The sequence below is a fragment of the Leucoraja erinacea genome, chromosome 29 (assembly GCF_028641065.1).
Source record: "Leucoraja erinacea ecotype New England chromosome 29, Leri_hhj_1, whole genome shotgun sequence".
Taxonomy (NCBI): Eukaryota; Metazoa; Chordata; class Chondrichthyes; order Rajiformes; family Rajidae; genus Leucoraja; species Leucoraja erinaceus.
The window spans coordinates 26,352,206-26,365,846 of NC_073405.1; the positions used below are offsets into that span (position 1 = coordinate 26,352,206).

The 13,641-nt window shown below is 47.0% G+C and overlaps 1 protein-coding gene across 2 annotated transcripts in view; it reads left to right on the forward strand.

The window, feature by feature from the left end:
• The window catches only part of LOC129711343 (uncharacterized), a 62,312-nt gene extending 53,291 nt beyond the window's left edge, over positions 1-9,021 (forward strand). For both annotated transcript variants that reach the window (XM_055658935.1, XM_055658936.1), the window contains exons 3-4: positions 1,963-2,176; positions 8,130-9,021. In XM_055658935.1, coding sequence (XP_055514910.1) covers positions 1,963-2,176; positions 8,130-8,337 — 422 coding nt within the window. In that variant the 3' untranslated portion in view covers positions 8,338-9,021. The remainder of the gene's footprint in view (positions 1-1,962; positions 2,177-8,129) is intronic.
• Positions 9,022-13,641: the final 4,620 nt, after the last annotated feature.

Consider the following 13,641-nt stretch of genomic DNA (forward strand, 5'->3'; position numbering starts at 1 on the left):
GCATAGACAGCACTCGTAGTCAGTATCAAACCTGGGTCTGTGGCACTGTAAGGCAGCAACTTTACTACTGTGCCATAGTATTTTCAGATCTGCTTGGATAGCTCGCAGAGCAAAGCTTTTGGCTGTACCTCGGTACTCACAACGATAATAAACCTGAACCTGAACCCTATTTCTATGCCTTTCTCTCTCCCCCCTGCTGAAAAGACCTCCTTCCCATTTCTTCTAAATACCTGTGCTTGATTTATACTCCATGGGAACATTCTTTCAGCTCTCCATTTCATTAATTATTTAGACTACATACTCCCGTCCCCATGTCCTGATCTTCCATCTCCAATACATCATCAAATACTTCTTTTGTTAGCAACAACGATAAATCTAACGTAATCTAACATTGTCCATGCCCTAGCCAATCTCGAAAATGGACTCTCCTCGAAAACTAATCTTTCCTAAACGCACTGCATTACCACAACTGCAGACAAAATAAACAATCTCTTTAACTCCCTCAATTACAGAGAAGGCATCCTGCACACCTCCCACAGGGGCTGGAGTAGACATGAACTTGTAATTGTTTTCTTTGTTAAAACAAAAATAAATCAAAGTTATTCCACGGTGTCAGCAGTGGATGACCCTGAACTTCCATATACAATTACAAAAGGACTGGACAAGCTAGATGCAGGAAAAATGTTCCCAGTGTTGGGCGAGTCCTGAACCAGGGGCCACAGTCTTAGAATAAAGGGGAGGTCATTTAAGACTGAGGTGAGAAAAAACATTTTCACCCAGAGAGTTGTGAATTTATGGAATTCCCTGCCACAGAGGGCAGTGGAGGCCAAATCATTGGATGGATTTAAGAGAGAGTTAGATAGAGCTCTAGGGGCTAGTGGAGTCAAGGGATATGGGGAGAAGGCAGGCACGGGTTACTGATAGGGGACGATCAGCCATGATCACAATGAATGGCGGTGCAGGATCGAAGGGCCGAATGGCCTCCTCCTGCACCTATTATCTATGTTTCCATGTTTCCATGGACCTCTTTCAAGGGGTCAGTGTAATCCATCTGGTCCCAGATATTAAAGATAGACACAAAATGCTGGAGTAACTCAGCGGGACAGGCAGCATCTCTGGAGAGAAGGAATGGGTGACGTTTCGAGTCGAGACCCTTCTTCAGGCAGAACTCTCGTCGGAGAGAGGAGAAGAACTTCATCAAAGTAGGCATACCTTCAGAAGAATTCACAGTGGAGCAGACAAAATGTGTAGGAAGGAACTGCAGATGCTGGTTTACACTGAAGAAAGACACAACATGCTGGAGTAACCCAGGGCAAAAGGCAGCATCTCTGGACTAACGCGTTTACTCTAATCAAAGATTTGAGATCACTATTATTTTACTTGCTTACTTGGAGAGACAGCATCGAAACTGGCCCTTCAGCTCACAATGTCCACACTGACCATTGATCACCCGTCCACACCAGTTCTATGTTATCTCACTTTCCTCTTGCATTAGCTACATGCTGTGGGTAATTTATTCATGGCAGTGAAGCCCGAACTGACTAAATGAGTCACCTTTTTTAAATAATTATGAAATAAGATAATAATTACAAAATAATATTCCACCAGTGGGTCGATCCATCATCTGACTCAGGGGAGACTTAAAAAACCCAAAGACGTGTGGGTAAAATTGCCCCTAGTGTGGATGAGAAAAAAATTGCCCCTAGTGTGGATGACTAGTAACACAGAACTAGCGTGGGCCGAAGGGCCTGTTTCCATGCTGTATCTCGAAAACTACTCCATCGGGGCAATTTTTACCTTCAGCCAAAAGGCACATTGGAATGGATTGTCCAATAGCTTCTTTTAATAAGATAATGTGGATTATCTCGAGTTGAAAATGACAATAGACTTATTTTCAGACATTTTTGTTCTGTTCCTGATCTGGTTGTCTCTCGATTGATGATCTCCTTTGATCTCTTCCAGGTGTTGTGGTCGGGTCCCTGTCCCGGCTATGCTCCACTGCAATCGATCCCTTGGACACTAACGTTCGTGCTGTTCTTATTCATCAGAGATACGTTGGCAACTCCATTGAACAGTTTATAATCTACTTTATCAACATGGCTGTGATGGCGACCTATCTACATCAGGAGCACATGAAGATTATTCCCATCTTATCGGGGCTCTTTGCAGTGGCAAGGTGATGATTACTATGAAGTGGGCACTTTATGAGTTATAGAGAGATGGCTTTATGAGCTTTTAAGAAGGAACTGCAGATGCTGGAAAAGGTAGACAAAAATGCTGGAGAAACTCAGCGGTTGCAGCAGCATCTATGGAGCGAAGGAAATAGGCAACGTTTCGGGCCGAAACCCTTCTTCAGACTGATCGGGGGCGGGGGTGGGTGGGGACAAGAAAGGGAAAAGGAGGAGTAGCCAGAAGGCTGGGGAATGGGAGGAGACAGCAGGATGGCCGAGGAAGGGGAGGAGACAGCAAGGACTAACAAAATTGGGAGAATTCGATGTTCATGCCCCCCGGGTGCAGACTCCCCAAAAATATGAGGTGCTGTTCCTCCAATTTCCGGTGCTGCTCGCTGTGGCCATGGAGGAGACCCAGGACAGAGAGGTCGGAGGCGGTTAGTGGGAGGGGGAGTTGAAGTGCTGAGCCACCGGGAGGTCAGCTTGGTTATTGCGGACCGAGCGGAGGTGTTCGGCGAAACGATCGCCCAACCTCCGCTTGGTCTCACCGATATAGATCTGCTGACATCTAGACATCTAGAGCAGCGGACGCAATAGATGAGGTTGGAAGAGATGCAGGTAAACCTCCGTCGCACCTGGAACGATTGCTTGGGTCCTTGAACGGAGTCGAGGGGGGAGGTAAAGGGACAAGTGTTGCATCTCTTGCGGGTGCAAGGGAAAGTGCCCGGGGAGGGGGTGGACCGAGAGGGAAGGGAAGAATTGACAAGGGAGTTATGGAGGGAGCGGTCTTTGCGGAAGGCAGATATGGGGGGAGATGGGAAGATGTGGCGAGTAGTGGGGTCACGTTGGAGGTGGCGAAACTGACGGAGGATTACTTTTTGTATGTGACGGCTGGTGGGGTGAAAGGTGAGGACTAGGGGGACTCGGCCCTTGTTGCCAGTGCGGGGATGGGGAGAGAGAGCACGGGGTATGGAAGAGACCCTGGTGCGAGCCTCATTTATGGTGGAGGAGGGGAACCCCCGTTCCCTGAATAGTGAGGACATTTCAGATGTCCTGGTGTGGAACGCCTCATCCGTGGAGCAGATGCGGCGTAGACGGAGGAATTGGGAGTAGGGGGATGGAGTCCTTACAGGAAGCAGGGTGGGAAGAAGTGTAGTCCAGATAGCCATGGGAGTCAGTGGGTTTATAGTTATGTCGGTTAGAAGTCTATCACCTGCAATGGAGATAGTGAGGTCAAGGAATGGTAGGGAAGTGTCGGAAATGGTCCAGGTGTATTTGAGTGCCGGATGGAAGTTAGTGGTGAAGTGGATGAAGTCAGTCAGTTGTGTGCGGGTGCAGGAGGTGGCACCAAAGCAGTCGTCGATGTAGCGGAGGTAGAGGTCGGGAATGGGGCCCTGGTATGTATTGAACAAGGATTGCTCGACGTAACCTACAAATAGGCAGGCATAGCTGGGGCCCATGCGTGTGCCCATAGCTACGCCTTGTATTTGGAGGAAGTGGGAGGAGTCGAACGTGAAGTTATTGAGGGTAAGGACCAGCTCCGCTAGGCGGAGGAGAGTGTCAGTGGCTGGGTATGGGTTGCTTCTCTGGTCGAGGAAGAACCGGAGGGCTGTGAGACCATCGTGGTGGGGGATGGAGGTGTATAGTGATTGGACGTCCATGGTGAAGATGAGGGGGTGGGGGCCTAGAGAATTGAATGCGCGGAGACGACGGAGAGTGTCTGAGGTGTCTTGAACATAGGTAGGGAGGGATTTAACCAAGGGTGATAGGATGGAGTCAAGGTATTTGGAAATGAGTTTGGTGGGGCACGAACAGGCGGAGGCAATGGGTCTTCCGGGACAATCAGGTTTGTGGATTTTAGGGAGAAGGTAAAATCGGGCTGTGCGGGGCTGGGGAACGATGAGGTTGGAGGCTCGGTCGGGTAGGGCATTGGAGTGGATGAAGTTGGTGATGGTGCTGGAGATGGTGGCCTGGTGCTCGTCAGTGGGGTCATGGTCCAGGGGTAAGTAGGAGGAGGTGTCCGATTGGCGGAGTTGGCGCGTGGCCTCAGCTTTGTAGAGATCGGCGCGCCAGACTACCACGGCACCTCCCTTGTCAGCGGGTTTGATAACCAAATCTGGGTTGTTGCGGAGTGAGTCGATGGCAGAACGTTCATGTGGTGAGAGATTGGAGTGAGACAGGGGAGTGGAGAAGTTGAGGCGGTTGATGTCGCGACGGCAGTTATTGATAAAAAGTTCTAAAGCCGGAAATTGGCCACGAGGGGGGTTCCACGAGGAGGGGGTGCGTTGGAGACGGGAAAAGGGGTCATCAGTGGGGGGCGAGGACTCCTTCCCATGGAAGAAAGCTGTGAGGCGGAGGCGGCGGTAGAAGCCCTCCAAGCCGTGGTGGGCGCGGAATTCATTGAGGTGGGGACGGAGGGGGACAAAGGTAAGACCTCTGTTGAGGACGGACCATTCGGTGTTGGAGAGGGGGAGGTCGGGGGGGATGGTGAACACTCGACAGGGATGGGGGTTGGGTCCGGAGGAAGGCAGGTGGGGATGAGGCGATGTGTGGTGGGGGGGTGGTGGGTGGTCAGGGGGTGGGGGGGGTGAGAGGGCTGTGGTGTGGGTGGGGAAGAGCTTAGAGAGGGGGTGGGGGGAGGAGACTTACAGTTAGAGGGGGGGTTTCAGTCGAACTGCCACTGAGGTAGACCAGGCTGGGTCGACTGGCACTAGGACCCAGTGGAGTCAAACCCAGGAGAGTGGGAGTGAGCAGCGTGAGGGCTTCAGGCCCAGTGGAGAGTCCAGGCTCCAGGTAAGGCGATGGCTGTGGGTTGTTGGAGGGAGGTGGAGTGGCGCGGGTCAGCGGACCCGATGGTAATAGTCCAGTGGCGAAATTATACAATCTCTTGTCTGATTCAGTGAAGACTTGTCCAAAATAGCTTTTCGTAAAAGCTTCTCCCTGTGAGCCGTGAGTTTTCTCTGGGTGCCTCAGTTCCCGCCACCCCCCCCCGCCCCCCCGCACCCCCCCCTCCCCCCCCACACTCCAAAGATATGCACGTTTTGCAGGTTGATTCTGTAAATTGTCCCTAGTGTGTAGGATAGAACCAGTGGGCGAGTGATTACTGCTCGAGATTTCTCTGTGAGCTGAAGTGCCTGTTTATAAACCAGATCTCTAAAGTCTAGAGTCTAAATCTCTCTGTCCAACACTCTCTGAGGCTCGACCAATTTCTCTAAAGCTAACAGTGGCTGATTTTTTCCCAATGGACTTTTTAAGGTGAAGGTTTAATAAGAACCGGAGGGGAAACTCTTTTTCACAAGGGGTAGTGGGTAAATGGAACAAGGCAGTTGAAGCAGGTACTATCATTATATTTAAGAGGTATTTGGACAGGGACAGAGATAAGAATAGGTTTAGAGAGTTCTAGAGCCTGCATGGACTTGTGGGACTGGTGTAGATGGGAAATGTTGGTCGGCACGGGCAAGTTGGGCCGAATGGCCTGTTTCCACAATGTACGATTCGATGACTCTATGACTGTCCAAGGTAAGTGAGGACATAGACTTGGATTTACTCGAGGATTTATCTTTGCATTGAGTCAAGTTCAAGCTGGACAGTGGGACCAGTATGAATGTGGTCAAGGGATCCTAGACATAATATTAGCCATTTCTCCAGTCCTTACCACCACCCAGTGATAACTAGTGTGAACTAGCGTGAACGTGTGTGTATTCAATAGTCCGCATGGATTCTGCGGGTTGAAGGGCCTGTTTCCGTGCTGTATTTCTAAACTAAACTAAACACAAAATAACTAGTTTACCAGGTGAGGAAATAGTTTTCCGTTTGTCCCTCAGATTGGAATAGTCCTGTTTGTTCCTACAGCAGAACAAAGCATGACATGTTCTTTCAGCTTTATGATGTATATGATGCTAAGAGGCTGCAGGGTGACTTGGATAGGTTGGGTGAGTGGGCAGAAGCATGGCTGATGCAGTCAAAATGTGGATAAATGTGAGGTTACCACTTTGGTGACAAGAACAGGAAGGCAAATTAATATCTGAATGGTGACAGATTAGGTGAGGTGCAATGAGACCTGGGTGTGCTTGTACATCAGTCACTGAAAGTAAGCATGCAGGTACAGCAGGCAGTGAAGAAAGCTAATGGTATGTTGGCCTTCATTGCGAGAGGATTTGAGTCTAGGAGGAAGGATGTCCTACTGCAGTTGTACAGGGTCCTGGTGAGACCGCACCTGGAATATTATGTGTGATTTTGGTCTCCTAATTTGAGGAAGGACATTATTGCTATTGAGGGAGTGCAGCATAAATTCACCAGGTTAATTCCCGAGATGGCGGGACTGACATATGATGAGAGAATGAGTGTCAACTGGGCTTGTATTCGCTTGAATTTAGAAGGATGAGAGGAGATCTTATAGAAATATATAAAATTCTTAGAGGATTGGACAGGGTTGATGCAGGAAAAATGTTCCCGATGTTGGGGAAGTCCAGAACCAGGGGCCACAGTTTAAGAATAAGGGGTAGGACTGAGATGAGTAAAAACGTTTTCACCCAGAGAGTTATGAATCAGTGGAATTTTTTTGCCACAGAAGGAAGTGGAGACCAATCCACTGGATGGATTCAAGAGAGAGTTAGATTTAGCTCTTAGGAATCAAGGGATATGGGGAAAAAGCCGGAACGGGGTACTGATTTTGGATGATCAGCCATGATCATATTGAATGGCTGTCCTGACTCAAAGGGCCGAATGGCCTACCCTTGCACCTATTTTCTATGTTTCAAGTTGTTGTATTAAAGTAATAATTACCAGAATATTGTTGATGCTCTTTTCATCATGTGCAGATTGACATGGATATGCCAATGTGCACACTTATAACCATAAATGTACAGACATAGCAGACTGGAGAGTGTTGCATAGCAGAAGGATCTAGGGGTGCAAGTGCAGATTCCTTGAAGTTGGAGTGGCAGGGAGATAGGGTGGTCAAAAAGGCTTTTGGCATATTGGCTTGTAATAGTCAGAGTATTGAGTATAGAAGTTGGGAGGTCATGTTGCAGTTGTATAAGATGTTGGTGAAGCTGCATTTAGAGTATTGTGCTCAGTTCCAGGCACCGTGTTATAGGAAAGATGTTGTCAAGCTGGAAAGGGTACAAAGAAGATTTACAAGGATATTGCCAGGTTGAGTAAACTGGGACTTTATTCCTTAGAGCGCAAGAGGTTGAGAGATGATCTTAGAGAGATGCATAGATTAATGTGAGGAATAGATCGGGTAGATGCACAATCTCTTGTAGTAGGTGAATTGAAAGACCAGAGGACATAGGTTTAAGGTGAAGGGGAGAAGATTTAATAGGAATCTGAGGGGCAGCTTTTTCACACAAATGATGGTGGGTGTATGGAACAAGCTGCCATAGGAGGTAATTGAGGCAGGGGCTATCCCGACATTTAAGAAACAGTTAGATAGGTACATGGATAGGACAGGTTTGGAGGGATATGGACCAAACGCGGGCAGGTGGGACTAGTGTAGCTGGGACATGTTGGCTGGTATGGGCATGTTAGGCCAAAGGGCTTGTTTCCACGTTGCTCCAAAGCAAAATATTGCAGATGCTGGAAGTCTGAAACAAAACCTGAAATGTATGAAACACTCAGTTGGCCAGGCAGGTTCGATGGAGCAAAAGAGAGAAGTTTATTGATTATTAAGTGCTTCAAAGATTATGTGGTGAAGGTGGGAGAATGTGGTTGAGAGGGAAAAATAGGTCAGCCAGGATCGAATGGCAGAGCCAAGTCAAGAGGAGAGACAGAGAGAGACAGAGAGAGACAGAGAGAGACAGAGAGAGACAGAGAGAGATATACAGTCAGAGATAGAGACAGAGACAGATATACAGAGACAGATACAGAGAGACAGAGACAGAGACAGAGACACAACTAACTTGTCAGAGATCCTGATTGTATCACTTGGTTTACGAGCCTTACAATGTGTTGCAGACTGCTGTACTGGATCACGGCTGGATTGAGCAGCGCCTACCGTGGATTTGGATTTGGGCTGACGTTTTTCCCAACCTTGGCGATGCTAGCCTACAATTGCTACTGCATGTATGAGCTAGGATTAGACCACTACTTCATCCCAGCTGAGAATGGAGGACCCACACGAGCTCCCGCACCAAGACTGAGGTGGTGGGGCCTTGGGGGTTGAATGATCCAATGCGAACAATCTACACATGGTCCTGGTGCATTAAATGATCACATTGTGTGAATATGGCCATACCGAGAACATTGAAGAAAGGCAACGCTATTAGCTTTTGTCATCGGAGCACTGGACTCAAATAGGTTGCTGCCTCGTGACTATCTTAACAAGAAAACTTACCTGGAATTTGGACTCTCTATATGTGCTTTTAGCTGAGAATAACAAACAATTGATCCGTGTGTGTACATGTTTTGTGCATCTAGACATAACACTAATATCCTCTTCTGTATAATGCAGTTCAAGTTTGTACAGATGTCCTGAACATCCTACACCAACCATAGTTGGAGCCCACTTCAATATGTCAGGAAATCTATGACTATCAATGCAGCTGGTAGAGCTGCTGTACCACAGCGGGTTCGATCCTGACAACGGGTGCTGTCTGTACGGAGTTTGTGCGTTCATCCTGTGACCTCCAGGTGCTCCGATTTCGTCCCATATCCAAGAGACATGCGTTTTTTGGTAGATTAATTAGTCTCTGTAAATTGCCTCTTAACGTGTAGAGAGTGGATGGGAGTGTCGGCAACGTGGAGCTAACGTGTGTACAGGTGAATCGGTGGTCGGCGCGACTTTGTGGGCCAAAGGGCCTGTATCCAGGCTGAGCACCTCTTAAAAAAGCACCATCAAAAAAGAAAAGGACTGTGTTCATTTTTACTGCTCAGATCATATTACTGCTCTTGCCATCTGCGGTGAATTCCACAAACCCCCCCAAAAAAATCCCAAATTGCCATCAACCCCGTGTTATGATGTCCTTCTCCAAGTTAGACATTTGCAAACTCCGTAGTCTTTCCCTGAATTGCTACCGTCTTGTGTGGAGAAACTCCACAAAAAATGTGCGTGGATGGATTTGTGAAGTGCTGGTCTCAGGTGCTGAGACTGCACGGAAAACATCCTAGAATTCCATGAAGCCTAACATGGTTCAGCTCAGGGATATTGCAATAAAAGAGGAGGTTGTGGAATTAAACACAAGTTACCAACAAATATTTCCAGTATTTATCACAAATATATACTCAGGAAGCCCTTGACTGGATGCTGATAACTCAGGGCTCAAAATGCTGTAAAATGCAGTGCGTTGAGTGGACCAGCGCCTAACTGGTAGGTACATAACGATACAAATAACCCTCAGGTTAGCATGTTATAAAGAACCGGCATAGTCTGGAATCTATACAGATTTTATGGCAAGATGATTTCTTCCAACTAATGACACCCCAACCCAATATTATTAATATTTTCCATCAGCAATAAAATATTCCCCATTGCACTTGAATTAGGAAAGATTTATATTCTAATGAATATTGGAGCAGTCAGTGTGAAACAGAGCGAAGAATGAGGTGCATAGATAGGGTAGAAAGTCAGCACCTTTTTTCCACAGGGTGGAAATGTTCGACACTATAGGCCATAGTTACGAGTAAGGTGAGAGGGGGTGAGTTTAATGGAGATGTGCAGGGCAGGGTTTCTTACACAGAGGGTGGTGGGGGCCTGGGACGTATTGCCATAGGTAGGAGTGGTGGTAGATAGGAGTCGTTCCAGGTGTGACAAAGGTTCACCTGTATCTCCTCCAACTTCATCTACTGCATCCGCTGCTCTAGATGTCAGCTGATTTACATCGGGGAGACTAAGCGGAGGTTGGGCGATCGTTTCGCCGAACACCTCCGCTCAGTCCGCAATGACCTACCTGAACTCCCGGTAGCTCAGCACTTCAACTCCCCCTCCCATTCCCAATCCGACCTCTCTGTCCTGGGTCTCCTCCATTGCCAGAGTGAGCAGCACCGGAAATTGAAGGAACAGCACCTCATATTCCGCCTGGGTAGCTTGCGTCCTTATGGCATGAACGTTGAATTCTCCCAATTTTGCTAGCCCTTGCCGTCTCCTTCCCTTCCTTAACCCTAGAGCTGTCTCCTCCCATCCCACTGCCCTCGGGCTCCTCCCCCTCCCTTTTTCCTTCCTTCTCCCCCCCACCCCCCATCAGTCTAAGAAGGGTTTCGGCCCGAAACGTTGCCTATTTCCTTCACTCCATATAGATGCTGCTGCACCCGCTGAGTTTCTCCAGCAATTTTGTGTACCTTCGATACTTCCAGCATCTGCAGTTCCTTCTTGAACACGGTGTTTAAGAGGTTTTTGGATAGGCACATGGAAGTGCATGGAATAGAGGGATATGGATCATGTACAAGCAGATGAGATCAGTTTGACTTGACATCATGTTCGGCACAAACATTGTGGGCCGAAGGGCCTGTTCCTGTGCTGTACTGTTGTTCTACGTACAGAAGATGGATGATCACAATCATGCCCTATGGACTGATATGTTGGAAAAAACTGCTGATGGTGGTTTATACCGAAGACAGGCACCAAGGGAGGAACTGGAACTATTGAAAAGGCCAGTTTTGGTCCGGCCCTGTCTTGTTCTGGCCTTTTCCTACCTCCAGTGCGCCTGTCCCCCCCGTCCATCAGTCTGTACTGTCTGAAGAAGGGCTCCAACCCGAAACGTCACCTATTCCTTTTCTCCAGAGATGGTGCCTGACCCGCTGAGTTACTCCAGCACTTTGTGTCTGTCCTGTGGACTGATGCCATTATTAATTATTAGCCAGATTACTCCTATTAATTGTTAATCTCACAGGGTTAACACTCTGAGCCTGATCAGCACAAAAGCACACAATAAAAATTAAATTTCATACATTTGAAGGACACTGGTCATTTCTGAAGTTTCCAGCCTTTTGCCAAGTCGGGCTTTAACCGATGGATATCTTAAAAGTATTCTAAGTATCTATTCAGGGTGTATATTTATGTCTCTATGCTGAATGAATGGACAAATATAACTTAAACCAGGCACACAGACACATAGCATGACCCTTATTGCTTAGAATAAAACTAATAATTCACGTTGGAATTCAGAGAGCTGGTTCATCAACACACCTACCTCTAGGCACTGTGGTGTGTTACCCATTTGTCAGATACGTTCCATATATATAACTCTCGGAGCACTTGGAACTCCAGGCAAAGTCAAGCAGAGCTATCCTTCTCAGTGTCAGTTTAGTTTATTGTCACGTGTACTGAGGTACAGTGAAAAGCATGTTATCCAGTCAGCAGAAAGACAATACATGATCACAACCGAGCCATTTATAGATAGTGTCAGATCCTCCAAATGTATTTGTTTTTCCATCATTTCTCTTTGGTTTGTTTGTGGCTCGATATTTCTTTGCAAAATTGTCTTTGTTCCCACACCTTCTGCAAGTTTGAACCCTGGCAGGGTAACATGAATCTTTGCAAAATGGGCAAAATTCCCACATCCAAAACACTCACAGTCATCATCAGCTTTGGAATGACCCTTGCCATGTCCATGTCCATGTCCCATGTGATAAGAGAATAGCATTTAGTGTAAGGTAAAGACAGCAAAGTCTGATCAAGGTTCGTCAGAGGGTCACCATAGAGGTAGATAGTAGTTCAATGCCTTTGATTGTGGTAGGATGATTCAGTGCCTGATAACAGCTGGGAAGAAACTGTCCCTGAATCTGGAGGTGTGCGTTTTCACATTTCTGTCCCTTTTGCCTGATGGGAGAGGGGAGAAGAGGGAGCGGCCAGGGTGAGACTCGTCCTTGATTATGCTGCTGGCCTTGCTGAGGTGAAGTTGACCTCTCGGTTGCTACCCACCATATCTCATTCACTTCATGTCCATGGTGATCTGTCTTTCTTCATTGGGAAACTGATATGTGGAGTCGAGACTCACTGTGCAGTGCATGGTCGAATTTGAAAATGGAAACTAAGAGACAACAATTAGTGAATTCCAAATCTGGGAATACAAAACTAGAAGGTGCAGCAGAAAGATGGGAGACCCAAGAAAAGAATGTGTGTCCAAGCAATAATCTATATTTTAACAAACTGAGGAAGGCTGTTTGCCAAATTTATCAATTTTTCATGAAAAATGTGCATCACTTCAAGCCAGCAGCATGGCAAATGTGGATTACATTTCTCCTGAGGATTTTTATAACTATAACAGCGAATTGTTTGTTGTTTATTAGAGATCTAGTTTTAACTTTAAAAGATTACTTGAAAGTATTGAATTAGCCATTTTTATATGAGGGTTTAGATATCTTTATTTGCATAGGACTTTGATGCAGCCATAAATTGTGTAGGGAAATTAATGTATCTTAATCTAAAGCCTCTAAGACTGTAAATATCTAATAAAGTTATTGCATTCTCATCTGAAATTAACTGCATATTTTAATGCCAGTGGTGCAAGGTTTGCTTTAAATCTGCGTTGTTTATTAAATCTCTCAGAGGTCATTTGAAAAGGGTATTTCACCCCCACCTGGGTTTCTCCAGGTTTGTGGCTCTGATTCCTTCTTGCCCCTGGTCAGATGTTGCGATGTTTCTAAAGTCTGGACTTATCAGGATCGGAGAAAAGAAGAGAAGAAGGGTGGCACGGTGGCACTACGGTAGAGTTACTGCCTTAAGGGGGCTGTCCCACTTGGGCGACCTAATCTGCGAGTTTAGAAGAGTGTCTTTGACCTTCAAACTCGCAGCAAGGTCGACACGTGGTCCTAGGAGATCCTATGAGGTCGCTGGAACTCTTCTTAATGCTCAAGGGAAGTTCCCGAATACTCGTGGCCTCAGCTAGGTCGCGGAAAATTTGAAGCACGCTAGAGGCAGGAAATATGAAACACGCTAGAGGCAGGAAACATGTTCCCGATGTTGGGGGAGTCCAGAACCAGGGGCCACAGTTTAAGAATAAGGGGTAAGCCATTTCGAACGGAGATGAGGAAACATTTTTTCTCACAGAGAACTGTGAATCTGTAGAATTCACTGCCTCAGAGGGTGGTGGAGGTCGGTTCTCTGGATACTTTCAAGAGAGAGCTAGATAGGGCTCTTGAAGATAGGGAAGTTAGGGGATATGGGGAGAAGGCAGGGACAGGTTACCGATTGTGTATGACCAGCCATGATTACATTAAAGCAGTGTTGGCTTGAAGGGCTGAATGGCCTACTCCTGCACCTATTGTCTATTACTTGCAGCAACACAACTGAAACTGACACAAGAGGGGAAGAAAGCTTGGAGAGTGGAAAGCTTGGAAAGCTATCCCTCCCCCCTCCTGCTTTTATCAGATTGAAGAAGGGTCCCGACCCAAAATGTCACCGATCCACGTTCACCAGAGATGCTACCTGATGCGATGAGTTACTCCAGCACTGTGTGGCCTTTTAAAAAATGTCTCTTTTAACAAAAATAAGGTCAAACTGTGCAAGGTTCACTGGATCCTCGATATCATT